This window comes from Pelophylax lessonae (genome assembly GCF_965119305.1).
Source record: "Pelophylax lessonae genome assembly, chromosome: 4".
Taxonomy (NCBI): domain Eukaryota; kingdom Metazoa; phylum Chordata; class Amphibia; order Anura; family Ranidae; genus Pelophylax; species Pelophylax lessonae.
The window spans coordinates 612,789,568-612,809,383 of NC_138771.1; the positions used below are offsets into that span (position 1 = coordinate 612,789,568).

The 19,816-nt window shown below is 44.0% G+C and overlaps 1 protein-coding gene across 1 annotated transcript in view; it reads left to right on the forward strand.

Moving 5' to 3' along the window:
- Window positions 1-19,816, forward strand: part of LOC309553571 (A.superbus venom factor 1-like) — a 476,096-nt gene that overhangs the window by 82,322 nt on the left and 373,958 nt on the right. The window contains exons 5-6 of the mRNA XM_082254843.1: window positions 5,313-5,407; window positions 8,273-8,355. Of these exons, the coding sequence (XP_082110969.1) occupies window positions 5,313-5,407; window positions 8,273-8,355 (178 nt within the window). The remainder of the gene's footprint in view (window positions 1-5,312; window positions 5,408-8,272; window positions 8,356-19,816) is intronic.

Sequence of the window (19,816 nt, forward strand, 5' to 3'; positions counted from 1 at the left end):
CATTTCTGCTGCGACCGGGACGTGAAAGTAGGCATCTTTCAAGTCTATGGATAGATCCAATCCTCTGGCTGTACCACTTGCCGAATTGTAAAAAGTGTTTCCATCCTGAACCTCTCTTTCTTGATGAAGGTGTTTAGGTGTGTTAGGTCTATAACCGGCCTCCAAGAGCCGCTTTTCTTCAAGACCATGAAGAGCAGAGAGTAGATGCCTTGGAACCGTTCCTCGGTTGGGACAGGCACTGCCGCACCCTGGGCAACCAGGGATTCTACATATGTAAGAAGAGTTGACTTCTTCTCTTCTGAACGGGGTAAGGCCGTAGGAATGAAGCGAAGAATGGGGCTTCTGTCGAAAATCCACACATGTGCGTGTGATACGGTTCTGACGGCCCATTGATCTTCGATCAAGGCTGCCCAGACGTGCGCAAACTGAAGCAAGCGTGCGCCTACCCGCACCGTCTGGACAGGCTCGATATCAAAAAGACTTCGTCGCCTCTCGGCTTGCTGAAGATTTTCCTTTGGAGAACTTCTGCCCTGTAGACTGAGGGCGCTTCCAGTTCTTCCTGAACTCACGACCGGGCCTGTAAAAACGGGCCTCTCTGGCACGAACAGGATTTTGTCTGTTTTGAGGTCTTCTCTGATCTATCAACCGGCGATCCTGGGGAAGGAAACCCGATTTACCACCAGTGGCATGGGTGATAGCACTGTCCAGTTTATTACCAAAGAGGGAGGAACCCTCAAAGGGAATTTTGCACCAGGCCTGCTTAGAGGCAGGGTCGGCCAACCAGGGGCGCAACCACAAGGCGCGTTTGGCCGTGACAGAGGACAGCATGACCCGCGCCGCCAAGCGGATTATATCAATGGATGCCTCACCCAAGAAAGCCGTTGCCAGTCTCAACTCCTGAATGGCTGAACTCCTGGCCACCTCTTCGGAGACACTCTGAAGTGTAGCCTCCACGCTGTCTACCCAGGCTTCCATTGCCTTGGATGTGGCTGCCAAAGCCAGAGCCGGCTTACACGCCATACCTGCGGAGAGATAAATCTTCTTAAGATCTGTGTCAATCCGCCTGTCAAGAGCATCTTTGAATGAGACTGAGTCTTCCAATGGCAAGGTCACGTGTTTGACCAACCTCATCAAGGCCGCATCCACCGTGGGAGCGTAATCTAGATGTTTCACCTTATCATCCTTAAAGGGATACATTCTGGAGACCTTAGACGACAAAGAGTTTCTCTTTTCAACTCCCTGCCACTCGTCTGTAATAATTTCTCCCAATTCCCCTAGGAGGGGAAAATGGGAACGCTCTTTTTTGAGATGTTTGAAGTATTTCTTCTGTTTGGCTGGGGACTCAGCTGGATCTTCCCATTTTAATGCCTCCTTAACCGCCTTAACTAGCGGTGGGACCATAGCAAGTTCAAAACCTACATTCTGGTCTGCCAAATCATCTTCACTGTCTGTAGAATCTTCTGACAGACGACTTGGTTGTGAAGTACCTGGCTCCACTTCATCCCTTGGGAGGAAACCAGGAGCCTCTGAAGAGTGACCCGAAAGCCTGCTGGAATCCCAATCTCGAAGGGATTCTTTTACAATCCGCCTGACCATAGCCTCCACTGGTTGTGCAGTGTCTTGCTTTTCCCTCAAAACCCTGGAATAACAGGTATCACATAGGGATCTATCCTCAGGGATACGGGCTCGACAGCCCCAGCATGATTTCCCTGAACTTCGGTCAGAATGGCGGGATTGCCGCGGTGCGACTGAACTGGAGGTGTGCTCATGTCGTTTAGACCTGGAGCTAGACCTATGACCAGACTTAGATGAAGAATGCCGATGGGCTGAAGGAGAATGATCCTTTGATCCAGAAATAGGGCGTTGGTCAGACCTAAAAGGGCTGAATAGGGAAAGAAAAACACACTTAGGCTCCACTCCACCAGCCAACGCAAGCAGGTAAGGGTTAAGAAAAACTAGCTCACCTGTTGCGCAGGGACTGGCCACCGGGGGGTGGTGAAGCATCCATTTGCAGATAGAAGCAAAAGCCTGCACAGGAAGAAAGTAAGCATACATGTACTGACTTTCGTTTCCACACCATCCCTTTTACCCCAAATGGCACCTGGTTCAAAGCATGACTCACCGCTGAAGAGCAGAGAAACAGCACGGGGAAGCCACCGCAATGCCCGCAGACATCCCAATGTAAACAGGAATGACAGCTGCTTAAATCTCCCGGGCGCCGCAAAGCCACGCCCCAAACGACGCAATAGCGTCATAGGAGATCGGGAGCGATGCGCGCGCATGCACAGACGACACCAGGGCCAAGCCTCATCCTGGACAACCAATTGGAGGTCCAGCGAGGCAGGGGGAGGAGCCTAAGCGACGATCTGGAATGCAGGAGCGCTCCACCGCACAAACAGGAAATGCAATGAAACCAAAGAAAGTTTTATACTTTACCACCATGACGATAACCGAACGGTCTCAGGCCTGGATGAATTCATGCGTGTGCGACAGGGCATCAGGGCCTATCCGCTCAATAGCAAGGACGTATTGGCCATCAATGCAGCCCACCTCTCATTCAGGATTTACGCCATCTTCAGCATTTAAAATAATATTGCACGGGTCCACCCGATAAATATCGAGATTGCTGGACATAAAACAGGAGGCATCCGACATCAGTAAGGTCCACACGCCACCAGCTCGCCTGAAAACCGATAGACGTCCTATAAGGTAAGACTTCCTTCTCGCAGGAGGAGGACGAAAAAGGAACACGGCTCCTGGTATGGAGCAAAGATTTATGGGAGTGGGGTCCTATAGGGTAGGAGAGGAGGCGGAGCCTACCCATACGTGTGCTGCCATGGAGTCTGTCAGGAAATATATTTTTTAACTGAAGGTATTCTTTGATTAAGCATGTGTTGAAGCATACATCCCAACTTTTTTAGATGGGAACGAGGGACACCTATTAGCAAAACTATGTATGCATTGGACACACCAGCTGCCACGCCCACTTAAAGAGAAAGTAAACCCTCCTCTGCAACTTTTACCTATAGGTAAGCCTATGATAAGGCTTACCTATAGGTACTGTAAATATCTCCTAAATATGTACAGTTTAGGAGATATTTACCTTACATGCAGCCAGTGACATCATTGGCGCATGCGCTCTGAAGGAACGGCCGCTGGTGCCGTTCCTTCAGAGCCCCATGCCGTGACCGTCGGCTCCCGCGTGCGTGCGCGGGAAGTGACATCACCGCGGCTCCGCCCAATCAGATGGCCGGATGCCGCGATCCCGGAAGACGGGCGACTGAACATGTTGCCCGTCATACAGGTAAGCGGGCGGCACGGCGGGGGCTCGTTCTAAGGTAAGTTTTTCATAATGAGCTAGTATGCGATGCATACTAGCTCATTATGTGTTTCTCTTTCAGGTTGAAAAAAAAAAAACTTGTAATGGGTTTACAACCTCTTTAAAGGAGAATTATAAAAGAAATTTACAAATGCAGCAACTTAGAAATTGGATGAAAGGTTTAGAACTGGAAAACACTATTTGAAAGATAAAAAGTGCATTTTATATACAACTATATAGATCAGACCAAAATGAGGGACAAATGAGGAAGAAAGAGGGACTTTGTTCCAAAATCAGTCCCTCGATGTCAGGAACAGTTGGGAAGTACTGTATGGTTAAAGCAATATTAAACCAAAAAGCAAATATTTATTATATTGCAGCTTACCAATTCTTAGATCTGATGGCTGCATTTGTTTCCTATTTTTAGGATTTCTTTCTTTTATTTTCACCTGGTGATCCTGCTAAAAAGTCTGTTCTTTTTTAACAGAACAAGCTCCAATTCAGACATAGCATTTAGAGGGTTGGGAGGAACCATTTAACACTGAAAGGGTGCCTACAATTATCAGCTTTTATTTATTTACTTATCTTTATCCCAAAAGGAATAAAACTGTTACTGTAACTGCTGAAAAAGTTTGAGTTGGAGTTTGGCTTCAATTTCTTAGTGTATCTACATCTGCTAGTCCATTAAACACACCCCCTCCCCCCAGACTGACAATGATGTTGTCCAAAGGTGCCCCTCTGTGCTCCTTCATCTGTAGTGGAGGCACTCTAATACAGGAGGTGTGTTACTGGCCAGATCACCAGATAAAAACAGAGGGAAAAAAAAGCCAAAAAAAAAAAAGAAAACAAATGCAGTCAAAACATCTAATGATTGGTAAGCTGAAATATATTATATTTTTGGTTTTGGGCTTAATTCCGCTTTGTGTACTCAGTTCAAATTGCCAAGATTTGTAACAGGCTTTTTTAATCTGCCACTAGTTGTCCTCTTCAGATGTGCTTAATTTCATTGTATACTGATTAGTGTTGAGTGAACATGGACTGTATTATTCGTGTTCATACCGAATAATTGGATTTTCGGTCCATTTTATTTCCTGTTTTGTATGTAATGGCGCGCTTTTAATGGCGGGCTTTCAACAGCCAATCAACAAGCGTTTAACTGGTGTGCGCCATCACAGCCATGCCTACTAATGTATTAGTAGCTGTGATTGGCCATCTGAAGCATGTGACCATGTCTTTATAAGTTCTAGAGCCCCAGCGCGCCGCGTCATTCTGCTGTAGTTTAGGGACAGAGCAGACATCATATGTGCTGGCTGCTGATTAGGGACAGACAGTGATTCTGTGAAAAATTGTGTCCGAAAAGAATGCAGGGACAGGTCGGAGTGCAAGCAGGGAAAGTTATTAGAGCATTTTAGGGCGAGGCTGGAGATTAGGCAGGGTCAGTCTTCTACATCGATTTTGCTGTGTGGGGGGTGGTGCAGTGAACGATCTTATTGAGCATATTAGGGACAGGCTGGAGATTAGGCAGGGACAGTCTAACATCGATTTTGCTGTGTGGGGGGTGGTACAGTGAACAATTTTTTTGCCTTCACTTGAGCCCACTGAGGAGGAGGAGGGAGAAAAAAATCTATTTTTATCAGTCTGTTGTGTGCAGCGTTCAGCTATATTTCACTACAGATTGCTGTTCTAATCTGCTATTAAAAAAATTATTTAAAGGGGAATTTTTTTTAAGAGCTATTGCCATGCTCTTAACTACATTTTGCTGCCATTTGCAGCACTCTAGCCCTTTCCATTGGTGTTTTAGAGCCATTTTAGTGCCTGAAAGTTCGGGTCCCCATTGACTTCAATGGGGTTCGGTGTCCGGGTAAAGTTCGGAAAAAGTCAGGGACACGGACCCGGACTTTTTTTTCAAGTTCGGCCGAACCCGACGAACATGGACATCCAGGTGTCCGCTCAACTCTAATACTGATCACTCATTTTTCTCCTCTTTTTCCAGACTCCTGAAAACATTATTGTTAAGAGGGATATTGTCAAACAGGATTCATTCTCGGGCATCCTCTCCCTGTCTTATAAACTGCCTGAACTTATACGGTGAGGATATATCTTTCTTTTTTTTTTTTTTTTATTACATTTAATCAGAGCCAACTAGATTTATAGATGAAAAAATTATAAATGAAATGGGTAAAAGCTAGCTTTAGCTCTAATTGTCCAATTGTAGAGAACTCCATCCCATTTCACCCTTTTCGGGGCCTTTATGAAGTTTTTGTAAACATGCATCTTCTCCCACAGCCCCCCCCCCCCCCCATACTTACCTGATCCCGATCCAGTGATTTGCACGAGAGCGGCTGCTGTCCCAGCTCTCTGCCTCCTCATTGGCTGAGAGACAGCAGGGGGAGCCATTGGAGAGAAGAGAAAGATCAGGGCTGCTCTGTGCAAAACTATTACACAGAGCAGGTAAGTATAACATGTTTGTTATTTAAAAGAAAAATGTACAGTAACTCTTTGGTGTCACTTTAAGCCCTGAAAGGGGAGCGAAATGCAACTGAGGAGTTCTCTGCAGGTGGAGAACAGAAGCTGAAACCATCTTTTACCCGTTTTATTCACATTTATTCAATAGGGAGTTGGTGACTGTGTGCAGACAACCACCATTTTGTTGAAGTCTACTGGAGTCTTACAATCTGATCCTGTCTGCCTTGCACCAGTTTATCCACATGCTGATCTGAATGATACAGGTTCAGGAGGCATTTGAGCGGTACCATTTTCATTGTTTTGGGCCACAATTAGATTTCTACAATAGATAATACACATGTGTGGAAACTCATTCAAAGAGACAGACTCTTCCCATATAAGATGGATTTCTCGACAACCCAAGGTGCAACCAAAATGTTGTTTTTAAGGAGACATAAACACAAGAATATAGATTCAGAAGAACAAAAAGAAACGAGTAAGAAAAATAACATTACTATCATAAAAAGGGTCTGGCATTTAGTTAACATTTATGGAAACACCTAACTCTTAAACTCTAAGACCACATTGTTACACAGTAGCCACACCGATCACCCATAACATTCTGACCACTGACAGGTAAAGTGAATAATATTGTTACAATGGCACCTGAAGATTGGTGGGATATATTAGGTAGCAACACGTTGTCCCTGAAATTGATGTTTTGAAAGCAGAAAAAAATGGGCAAGTGTAAGAATTTAAGCAACATTGACAAGGGCTAAATTGTAATGGCTAGATGACTGGGTCACTGCAGCTATTGTGGGATGTTCTAGGTCTGCAGTGGTCAGACTGACCAAAAGTGGTCCAAAGAAGGAAAAATGTCAAATCAACAACAGGGTCATGGCTGGCCAGGGGTCTTTGATGTACATGGGAAATGAAGGCTGGCCCACGTAGGCCATTCCAATAGAAGGGCTACTGTAGCTCAAAATGCTGAAAAAGTTCATGCTGATTGTGATAGAAAGATGTCAGAACACACAGTGTATCGCAGTTTATTGTGTATGGGGCTGGGTGCCCATGCTGACCTGTGTCCGCAGCCAAAATTGCCTACAATGGGCACATGAGCATCTAAACTGGATCACAGAGCAATGGAAGAAGGTGGTCTGATGAATTCATGATGGTTTTAGGAACACAACAATGAGTTTGAGGTGTTGATTTGGCCTCCAAATTCTCCAGATCTCAATCCAATCAAGTATCTGTGGGATATGCTGGAAAAAAAAAAAAGTCTGATCCATGGAAGTCCCATCTCACAACTTAGAAAACTTTAAAGATCTGCTGCTGATGGCTCGGTGCCAGATACCATAGCGTACCTTCAGAGGTCTAGTGAAGGCAATGCCTTTGTGGGTTATGGTGGATAGTCATAATGTTATAACTGATCGTGTATATCAGGGGTGGCGAACACGCGGCTCTCGAGCCGCATGCGGCTCCCAGCCGAACTGAATGCGGCTCTTTGCCTCTTTGCCTCTTATGGTATACTGTGGCTCGTCTAGTGGGACCTCTGAGGAGAGATCTCCAAGTGCGTAGTCCCGCCCCCAGGCTGCGTCATCACGTCTCCCATCTCCCAACACTGCACGGGCCAGAGAGCGTGGGGACCCGTGTGTCTCCCTCCCGCCTCAGCTGCATCTTCCCCGCCGAGGCTCCGCAGCAACTATCCTTTTGTTCTCCCTGTTGCATAGGTTTTTTTTTTTTTTTTGCTGGCTCCAGAGTAATCCCTGGAAGGTTAACTGGCATCCCCCTATTCCCCCTCAAGGTGTGTGCCTTATTCTCTATTGCAGATATTAGATTGTAAGCTCCTTTGGGTCAGTGAATGATTTCAATGCTTCAGTTGCCATTTATGTGTGTGGGGGTCTCTGATGGGGGACATTTATGTGTGTGGGGGTCTCTGATGGGGGACATTTATGTGTGTGGGGGTCTCTAAAGGGGGACATTTATGTGTGTGGGGGTCTCTGATAAGGACATTATTGTGCAGGGGTCTCTGATGGGGGACATTTATGTGTGTGGGGGTCTCTGATGGGGGACATTTATGTGTGTGGGGGTCTCTGATGGGGGACATTTATGTGTGTGGGGGTCTCTGATAAGGACATTATTGTGCAGGGGTCTCTGATGGGGGACATTTATGTGTGTGGGGGTCTCTGATAAGGACATTATTGTGTGGGGGTCTCTGATGGGGGACATTTATGTGTGTGGGGGTCTCTGATGGGGGACATTTATGTGTGTGGGGGTCAGCTGAGCATGTTATATTATGTGTTTAATATATTATTGTTAAAGTTATATGCTTTTGTGTGAGTGTTTGTCTGTTTTGGCAGGTCACTGCGTGGTGTGGCTCTCACAGTTTAAAATTTTGGCTCCTTTTGTCGAACTTGTTCGCCACCCCTGGTGTATATCATCTACTGTAAATTAATGAGTTGTTCAATATGCATGGGGATGAAACTTATGCACATTTTGCTTATGCAGTGTGGGGACTTGGACCATAGCAGCAAAATTCGAAAACTCTCCTCTTCAGAACTATACTGCAAATTTCGAAGTGAGGGAATACGGTAAGAGGTTTTTACCATAACGAAAAAAGAAAATGTAGGGTCACGAATAAGAGACTGTTCAAAGAAGAATACAGAAATCCATGCTGAGCAAACCCTCCCAAAGTAAATCCTAAATGTTGCAGGTTGCTACATTTAAATTATACTGTAAATCCTTTTACTGTGCACTACTTTATTAAAACATAATAATAATATTAATAATTGTAGCACCCTCCTAGATAGGTGCTAGGTAGGTAAAGCATAGTTGCTCTTTCTGCTTATCAGGGGAGCCTGATCAGTAGTTAGGCCTGCTCATTGTGCTCAATGTGTGATTCATGTGGGCTGAGGGAGTGTCCCCACTGTATCCAATAAGGAGGTTCGTTGGACAGTGGAGGAAACCTAGCAAATGACACACAGGCTTTTGTACCTGTCCCAGTGGATTGGCACAGTAAGAGGTGCATCATGGGATAGGTTATAAAAGCCAAGAGCACATGAGGCTGGGGGTCTTTGGGCGGGAAGCTAGGTCCCAGAAGGAGGGTGACAGTTGTCTCTCCTTCTGCTGCTGTGGATGGTGGTCACAGGTGGTCGGCCTTGTGAGCCAGGAGTGTGGGGCTGAATCCGGAGGTCCAGGAAAGCTGAGTAGTGAAGTTGGAGGCAGAGTGACTCTGGGAAAAACGGTGTCCATGAGTACTGGGAGGCTTGCCGGGGGTCTGCCCAGGAAGGGGACAACTCCAGTGGATAGAGTCAGTGGACGGGTGTCAGCACACACAGTAAGAGAGTAAGGGGGTGCCGAGTTAAAACCCTGAAGAGAAATTCAAGCAGGAACACTATATCCAGCAGCCCTCTAGGGGGCAGTGCTACATAATAATGAGAAGTTATTAACAAATGTTTTCACACAAGATTCACACAACTTTCACACAGGATTCATAGTTTTTTCAGTTGAATAAAAGTAGAAAAATGAGTAAATCTTGGGTTGAAAGTTGTGTGTATCTTCTTAAAAAAATATATAAATAAAATAGACCTCAAAGCATCCAAAAGTGAATGTTATTTTTGATGATTATTAATATATATATTTTTTAAAGCCCAAATAAACTTCCAGTAGTTAACATCATCTAAATAGATTATTATTATTATACGGCATTTATATAGCGTCAAAAGTTTGTGCAGCGCTTTACAACATGAGGGCAGACAGTACAGTTACAATATAATTCAATGCAGGAGGAATCAGAGAGACCTGCTCGTTAGAGCTTACAATCTAGGAGGGGGAACCAAGTGATACAAAAGATAATAGCTGTGGGGGGTGAACCTGTTTGGTGGGGGCAGGGTAGGCCTCTCTAAAGAGATGTGTTTTCAAGGACTGTCTAATAATGGACAGAGTAGGAGATAGTTGGACAGATTGGGATAGTGAGTTCCAGAGGATTCCAGGTAAATCAAAACAAAAGGATGTGCAAAGTCTTTCTTTTAAAATGTAAATAAGTGAACTTCTGCACTACTCAGTGTATGATTAATAATGTGAATGTATAAAAAATTTGAAAAATATGCTCCCACAAGCTGCGCAAAAACACTTTAAAAGGAATTATTATTATTATTCAGGATCTACATAGCGCCAGCAGTTTACGCATCGCTTTACAATATAATAGGGAGACAATACGGTTACAATACAATAAAATACAAGAGGATTAAGAGGGCCCTGCTCAGAAGAGCTTACAATCTTATGGGGTGGGGCAGGTGTTACAAGGGGTTGTAACAGTAGGGAATGAGCTGATGGAAGATTAGTGATAGGCTTCCCTGAAGAGATGAGTTTTCAGGGATCGCCTGAAAGCAGCTAGAGTAGGAGATAGTTGTATAGGTTTAGGTAGAGCATTCCAGAGGATGGGAGAGGCCCTGGAGAAATCCTGGGCCTCTCCCATCCTCTGGAATGCATGGGAGGAGGAGACAAGAGAGATTGAGAGTAGGAGGTCTTGAGAGAAGCGGAGAGGACGGTTTGGGTGATATTTGGAGACAAGATTGGTAATGCAGCTCGGGGGAAAGTGTTGTGAATGGCTTTGTAGGCTGTGGTTAGTATTTTGAATTTAATTCGCTGGGCAATCGGGAGCCAGTGTAGGGATTGGCAGAGAGGGGAGGTAGACACTGAGCGGTTGGTAAGGTGGACAAGCCTGGCTACAGCATGCATGATAGACTGAAGAGGGGATAGCCTATGGAGAGGTAGGCCTATGAGAAGGGAGTTGCAATAGTCGAGGCGAGAAAAAACAAGGGAGTGAATGAGTAGCTTGGTGGTTTCAGTTGTTAAAAAGGGGCAAATTTTAGAGATGTTGCGGAGGTGAAGTCTACAAGCTTTTGACAACAATTGGACTTGGGTCTGAAAGGACAGGTCAGAGTCTAGGATTACACCTAGTACCCTGGCTTGAGGGGAGGGATTGATGGTTGCATTACTGATTTTGATGGAAAAGTCATGCAGGGGGGCATGGGCCGGGGGGGGGGGATATTACCAGCTCAAATTTAGAGAGATTAAGTTTGAGGAAGTGGTGCAACATTCATGTTGATATGTCAGTAAGTAAGTTAGCAATGCGAGAGGAGACTGAAGTAGTGAGGTGAGGAGTAGACAGATAGATTTGAGTGTCATTGGCGTATAGATGGTATTAAGTGTTCAAATAAATATGTGCCAAAAATACAATATTCGAACAAATAATCATAAAAAATAAATGCATATAAAGTGTAATTGTGCACAAAATAAATCACATAAAGTCCATTAATCAAATGTGCTAAAATAGAGACAGGTGTGAAGAAAATATCTCTGTGCTGAATGCTGGACATCACTTAAATCCACCACCTGTGTGATCCCTCTCCCATCAGCTGGTAACTCACCCCAACAAGATGCCTCCCATTTGCATGGTCAGGGCTACACGTGCAATGTCAAAACACCGTTAAGTGTAGGGGGTCCTCCTTAAATAATTTCTCCTCTTGCATGTACATATAGTTAAAAACAAAGGGGAATCCACTAGTGCAATACAGTTTAAAACTCCAAATTTTATTGTTAAAACATAGTAGTTGCAGTCACATAAACCAAAATCAACAGCGCATGTAAAATATGGGGTTTAGGGTGTTTCCCACATCCTCACCAACTCCACGCTAGTGTGCCGGACATGAAGGAACCGCCGCCGCTCACCCTCTCACTTCTCCGGTCTGCCGTGTAGCCACGCCCTGACGCTTCGTCATTCCGACTTTGTCAAAGGGAGGTGGCTACACAGCATGGCCAGCCTGCTTTTCTATCATCTCCACCCAGATTACATATTTAACCCTTTCTAAGCCTGCATAATCCTCCATCTCCGCAAATTAAACACTGCATATACCGCCTCAGTACCTTGTTATCCATCTGTGCATTTAACCACCTATTTTCCACAATACTTGCATATGGCTGAGATTGGTCTCAAAAAACATTAATCCCATCTCAGAGCACTCTCTGAATATATGCATATTGGGAATCGTGGTCACAAGCTGCACATCAGTAGCATATTATCTGTTTGTGCATTTAAAGTGGAGTTCCGGCCTCAAAAACAACTTTGCACCATCTGCTTGCTTTTTTTTACCTGAAAAAGAATTAGATAATTTAATTTTTTTTTTGATTTACTTACCTTGTTTTTAAAGAAAATATACTTACCTTCCTTCCTCTTCCTCCCTCTGCGGCCGCGGCCCGCACCGTCTCTTCCTGCTTGCATTGACTCCTGGGAGATGAGCGTCATCGCTCCCAGGAGTCAATGCGCCTGCACCGGCCCTGCTCGTCACTTTCGGTGCAGGCACATAATTTCCTGCTAAACAGCTTCTGGGCATGCCCAGAAGCTGTGCAGGGATGATGTGCCTGCACCGAAAGTGATGTGCAGGACTGGTGAAGGGCATTCTGGGACATCACCAAAGAGGACACCGAAGAGTATGCTCTGGCTTCAGCGGCCCACACCTGAGATGACAGCCCTGGACAAGACATTTTCAAGGTAAGTATTTCTTATAAAAGGTAAGTGAAACAGGGGACAGTTCAGAGGCTATCGTTGCTGAAATGCACTAGCCCTGACTGTCCCGGGGGTATTTTTATCTAAAAAATGTTTTTGAGGCCGGAACTCCGCTTTACCTCCTTCTCCGCCTAAGTCTTCCAATAGCCAGGAACGATCAGATGCACCCAGCATAAACAATCCCACATTGTAGGATTTTCTGAATATATGTAAATGAAATAGGTAGGTATTACGCTCCCCATCAATTCTGAATAATTGGTAGCTTAGTTCATAGCAGAAAATTGCGGGACAATGAATTTAATTTAAATGAAAGGGAGGATATATGCAAACTTGAACAAGGCTTTTACAATAAAGATAAAACCTTATTAAATATACATATAGGCAACATATAAAATATATATAAACACAAATTCAATATGTGCAACACAAACACCAACAAGAAGTGAATCCCACAAATGATCAACCATCAATGTGGGATGCCCCCGGATGGGGTGTGAATCTTAATATACATATAACGTCCATAGTGCAATGTCCATGTGCTATAACTCAAATAAATGAAATAATGTATAAATGTGATAACTCCTAGTGGTAAAGAAAATCCAATGGTGAAAATCCAAAAAGAATGCCTCGTGACATACAGTAAATCCCACCACCTTCAGGATTGGCTTCTTACCAGCAGGTAGGGATATTCTGGCAGAATCTATTAACACCCAAGGGTTACAGCTCCTGGTATCATGGAGGAAAAAGGCACACCTGTATACACCTGGTGCTGGAGGCAAATTAAAGATGGACCCTTACCAGATAATAGATGTTTTCCAGCATGTGTATACCCCTTTAGAAGGGTCTTCCCCACCACGGCCACAATGGATGCCTGGATCTCTCACTACTGATTTCCTTATGGCTTCTCTCTTCTTCTCAACAACCTCACAGAAGTACTCATGCCTGTCTAGTACGCTCCGTTTTTCTCTCCAACACCGGGAACAGACATCAGTAGTGAGAGATCCAGGCATCCATTGTGGCCGTGGTGGAGTATGGAACAATATATTAGTGAGCAAAGCTCAAAAAAATATGTGCCAAGGCAATGGATTTTTGCCTTGCGCACAATTATTTTTGGTACCAGGGGGAATTTTACAGCCAGATTAGGGGTGTTGCAATGGGAGCAAAATTTGCTCCCAGTATTGCAAACCAATTTATGGCAGAATGGGAAGACAAATCAGTCTATGAAAAAGTAAGACCTGAACTTCTGTATTACAGAAGATTCATAGACGATATTGTCTTTGTATGGCAAGGGGAGAAAAAGGGACTATTAGAGTTTATGAACAAGCTAAATAATAATGCATGCAACATAAAGTTGGACTTCAAATCCATTAACAAAGTATCCAGTTTTTGGATGTAATAATTTTTAGACACAATAATGGTTTTGCTACAAAAGTAATCTTTAACCCGATGGACAGGAATAGCTATTTATCAATTTATAGCGGTCACCATCCAGTGTGGCTAAAAAACATTCCTAGGGGCCAACTGATGCGGGTGCGCAGGAATTACACGTTTGATGTTGATTTCATTAAACAATCCCAAATTATCAGGAACCGTTTCCTACAGAAAGGATATAGGGAAGACAACATTGAACGTAAATTTCAGAAAGTTCTCCAAGTTCCAAGGAGCCAATGCTTGGAAAATAAAATAAAGGAGAAGGATGATAAACAACAATATGCATTTCTATCTGATTTTCACAGCCACATTACCCATCAGGCGCTGGCAGGGGCCAGCATAGAGGAGGGAGGAGTAGAGGAGACGCAAGCATCAGTGGTACGCAGCTGGGTGACTGTTAGGAAGGGTAGTGGGAAGAATGCCAGGGAGGCCAGACCTGAGTTGGTACACCCTAACAAATTTGCCAAGTTGCAGGTTGAGGGGGATATCAGCTCAGGGGTGGCAGAGCTGGAGCAGGCGCCCTCCCCCAGCTGCCAGGGGAGTGGTGGCTCCAGGAAGAAGGGGGGCCGTGACTCAGAAAAGATTAGACAGGTTGTGGTAGTTGGAGACTCAATTATCAAGAGGACAGAGAGGGCATCTGTCAAAAAGATCTTGGTAGCCAAACAGTATGTTGTTTACCGGGTGCCTGAGTTCGGCACATCGCGGATCTGGCAGACAGATTATTGTGCGGGGCTGGGGATGACCCAGCGGTCATGGTGCATGTGGGCACTAATGACAAAGTAAAAGGAAGGTGGAGGATCCTAAAGAACGATTTCAGGGACTTAGGTAATAGATTGAGGAATAGGACCTCCAAGGTGGTTTTCTCTGAAATACTGCCTGTACCTCGAGCCACACAAGAGAGGCAGAAGGAGATTAGGGAACTTAACAAATGGCTAAGGAATTGGTGTAGGAAGGAGGGGTTTGGGTTCCTGGAGAACTGGGCTGACTTCTCAGTCGGCTACCGGCTCTTTAGTAAGGATGGGCTGCACCTTAATGGGGATGGTACAGCTCTTTTGGGAAGAAAGATGGCCACCAAGTTGGAGGGGCTTTTAAACTTGGAGACGGGGGGAGGGCTCAGAAGTAGAGTCAGTCAGGAGGGAGCAAAGGACTGAAGGTAGTTGTAGAGTCAGCAGCAACAGTAGGTCCATAACGTCAATTGGCAGGTCTGTGCGGAAAAACCTCAGACCAAACAGGAATAAAGATAACCACCAATCACGTTTAACTTCCGTAAAACTAAGAGGGGTATATGCTAATGCCAGGAGCCTAGCTAATAAAATGGATGAGTTGGAAATGTTAGTACATAAGGATGACATAGACCTTGTGGGAATAACTGAGACTTGGTTCGACCCCTCACATGGCTGGCTTGCCAATATCCAAGGGTATTCGGTGTACCGGAAGGACAGGGTAGGAAAAAGAGGGGGAGGGGTATGTCTCTATGTCAAGAACAATGTAAAGGTGATAGAGAGGAGTGACATTATGGAAGGGATGAGCATGGATTTAGAATCTATGTGGGTAGAACTCCATAGGGAAGGAGAAAAGGGAAAAGTAATTGTGGGGGTTTGCTATAGGCCATCTATACAAGGGGAGGAGGTAGAGCTGGAATTTTTAGCACTATTGGGTAAAGTGGCAAAACTGGGATCAGTCATCATATTGGGGGACTTCAATTATCCCGACATTGACTGGGAAGAGGGGGCTGCACACTCACAGAAGGCCCGTCTATTCACGGAAACCTTACAGGATAATTACATGTCACAGTTGGTGGACTCTCCGACTAGAGAAAAAGCAGTCCTGGATCTATTGATCACTAATGACCCAGACCTAATCTCGGAGGTAGGAGTCCAGGACTACCTGGGCTCTAGCGATCACAGGATGATCACATTTAGTGTAAATAACAATATAACAAGGCAAGTGGGGAACATAAGAACCCTAAACTTCAGAAGGGCAAACTTTCCAAAATTGTACTCATTGATGGAAAGGGTAAACTGGGACCAAACCCTGGGATCACTGACCACAGAGCAGTGTTAATTTTGGCAGCAAATTTCAATTTAGTTTTAGTCTTAGTCTTAGGACTAAAATGGCATTTAAGTTTTAGTCCCATTTTTGTCTTCTGCAAGTGTTTTAGCTTTAGTCGTATTTAGTCGACTAAAACTCCAGTACATTTTAGTCGACTAAAATGTCCTACATTTTAGTCGACTATAACTCATTTTAGTCATCTATAATCGAATGGGTGTAGTTCAATTGTAATTTGTAATGCATTATTTAAGCATTTCTCTACAATTTCCAAACTCATTATATACTACTGCTGGTCCTGGAGTGAAAAATCTAATATGTTATTATTTATGGTATTAAGCTTTGAGCATGCACCAGTGTTAATTTTGGCAGTAAATTTCGATTTAGTTTTAGTTATAGTCTTTTGACTAAAATGCCATTTTAGTTTTAGTTGTATTTTAGTCATCTGAATTGTTTTAATTTAGTCGACGAAAACGTTTTAGTCGACGCAATTAACACTGCCACAGAGGAAAAATGGGAATGCTTTAGGAACATATTAAGGAAATGCATCTTGCAGTGCATTCCTATGGGAAATAAATTTAGAAGAGACAAAGCCAAACCTGGCTGGCTAAACCGTAGTTAAAAAAACGTATTAGGGGAAAAAAATTGGCCTTTAAGAAATATAAATCAGAGGGCACAGTATCGGCTTTCAAACAATACAAGGAGGCAAATAAGAAAAGTAAACACGAAATCAAGATGGCTAAAATCAACTTTGAGAGACAAATAGCGGAGGATAGTAAAAAAAACCCAAAGAAATTCTTTAAATATATCAACAGCAAAAAAACTAGGGCAGAGCATATTGCACACATAATTAACGATGATGGGAGGATGGTTACAGAGGACACTGAAAAAGCAACCGTGCTGAATGCTTTTTTCTCGTCAGTCTTTACACAGGAATCGGAGGGGTACACTGACCATGACTGTATGGTTAGTAGTAATACTCTGGACTTTCCACTATGGCTAACAGAGGGTGAAATCAGGGAAAGGCTGGATAAACTTAACACAAACAAATCACCAGGCCCGGATGGCGTACATCCGAGAGTACTCAAGGAACTCAGTAAGGTTATATCTAGACCACTGTTCTTGATCTTTGCTGACAGTATTAGGACAGGAGATGTACCAGGGGATTGGAGGAAAGCTAACGTAATTCCGATATTCAAAAAGGGGCAGAGGCATATCCCGGGAAATTATAGGCCTGTCAGTTTGACATCAATAGTATGTAAACTTCTGGAGGGGATGATAAGGGACTATATCGTAGAGTTTGCTAAAGACAACAACATCATCAGCAGTAATCAGCACGGGTTTACAAATAGGTGTTCTTGTCAAACCAATCTCTTAACATTCTACGAGGAGGTGAGCTGTGAGCTAGATAGGGGCAGGCCAGTGGATGTGGTGTACTTGGATTTCGCTAAGGCGTTTGATACAGTTCCCCACAAGCGCTTAATTTATAAAATAAGGTCTGCAGGTATCGACAGCAGGGTTTGCTCTTGGATACGGAACTGGCTAAAAGGCCGTGTCCAAATGGTGGTAATAAACAGCGCATACTCAGACTGGTCTGAGGTAGTAAGCGGGGTCCCCCAAGGCTCAGTCCTGGGACCAACCTTGTTCAATTTATTGATAAACAGCATTGAGGTTGGGATCAGTAGTTCGATATCAGTTTTTGCAGATGACACAAAATTGACCAGGGCAATAACAGCACAGCATGCAGCAGATATCCTACAGAATGACCTGGACAAAATAACGGAGTGGGCAACGACATGGCAAATGAGGTTTAATGTGGAGAAGTGTAAGGTTTTGCACTTGGGGACTAAAAACATAAAATCACAATACACGTTAGGAGGGGAACCCTTGGGGGAATCAAAAATGGAGAAAGATCTGGGAGTCTTGGTTGATGATAGATTAGGCAATAGCATGCAATGTCAAATGGCAGCTGCCAAAGCCAGCAGAATATTAGCATGCATAAAGAAAGGGATGTATTCCAGAGATAATCCTTCCACTTTATAAAACTCTGGTCCGACCGCATCTGGAGTATTCTGTCCAGTTCTGGTCGCCAGTCCTCAGGAGGGATGTGTTGGAGCTGGAGAGAGTCCAGAGAAGGGCAACTAAACTGATTAGGGGATTGGAGGACCTTTATTATGAAGAGTGTCTGCAATCGCTTGATTTATTCTCCCTGGAGAAGAGACGCCTGAGGGGGGACATGATAGCAATTTATAAATATCTCAATGGGGATCTAAGCTTAGAAAAAAAGCTATACAATAGGAGTGAAGAATATGTAAAGACCCGAGGAAACTTAAGGCATATAATCACTCAACTTATTATGTATGAATGACACAAAGTATAAGCAGCTGTTATAAGTAAAGACAATGCAGGATAGGTGTTTAAAGAATTATAAACCTTAAGCGAAAATACTCCAAAAACACTAACAGCGCTAGAAAAAAAGGACATGAATGAACATTCAACAGTCCACGAAACCACTCTGGTATATGGTCCAATCTGAGACTTCTAAGTCTATCTGAGTCCGTTGTTCAGGGTAAAGGTGTGAGGGAACTGGACTGAAAGCACCAAACTTCCACCACCGACAAGTGCTCCCCCTCTTGTAATGGGAACTCACCAGATAACCAGTGAAAACAAGCCCTTCACAATATCCACCTCTCTCAAGATATACGACTCCAGATCTGGACCGCTTTAGCTTTCTCCTTCAAATTATACTCCGTTCAACCCAGCATGAAAATGAACAGAGTAGGGGCAAACAATAGTGTAATTCCGCATATAAAATTTATTCAACAAACAAAGCACATATTGAGCCCCTCTCCCCTTCAGATGTCTACTTACAGGAGACCATTTGAGTGAAGGCATATAGTACAATACGCTCGATGACCACCAGTTCCAAAAGACCCCTTAGGTGCTGTGGAAGATGTCCGGCGTATGAATCAAATGTTGGGCAACAGCGCACTCCAGCACTGACGCGTTTCGTCGTCAAGACTTTATCAAAGAGCCTGCGTGCGCGGCGCGGTCGGCATGCATTTATATGAACGCCGGCGCATGCGCCTCCGCGCTGCGCCGGACAATCCTCCGGAAATACACATTATGCTGACACTTCCGGTCATCTAGTTGGAATCATTCGCCCCCTTCCAGTGCGCCAGTCACCGTACTGGCGTACGCCCGGAAGTGCGTCACCAACCACATCCGGGTCGCCGAGCGCGATGTGTATCCAAACACATCCGCTACGCGTCAGGACTGCGACCATGACGCATCTACGTCACTATCAATCGCCGCAGTCCCAGCGGATCATAACAAACCACCGGAAGTGACACTTTCTTATGTCACTTCCTATTGTGATAAAATATTCGGCCATAGCTCCAAATACAATCTATTTAGTGACACATTCTCACATTTTCATGCGGCATCACTGTATTCCACTAAATGCCTTTCACTGTACATTACTAATATACATAAAAAGACATACACAATGGTCCAAAAAATTAATTGAATTAAAAATTAACAAATTAAAAATGGCATCATGTATCTAATAGAGACAACTCCAATCTGGTATAAAATGTACAAATATCCAATGAACTCTACATACATAGTCATCGGATAAACTTTAAAATGTAAGGATATAAACTTACACCAAATAACACATAAAATAAATAACGTTAAAAAGCCCATACACTCAGATTATCAAATTCATAAAACCTCTAAAAACTAAATAATATAACTTGACATCAGAAAAAAGGAAAGCAAGAAAATAGATGGCAGCTCCATCCACACAGGTGCTAAACAGGACCAGACCATAACCATATGTCAGTAATTGCTAATAAAGCAATTAATGTCCAAATCTATGTTTAAACCCTTAGGATGCAAAGACTCAGTGAGATATATCCAGTGTGTTTCACGCTTAGATATTTCACGGACCCGATTAGAACCCCTCCACACCGGTGCTACCTTCTCCACCCCCCAAAATT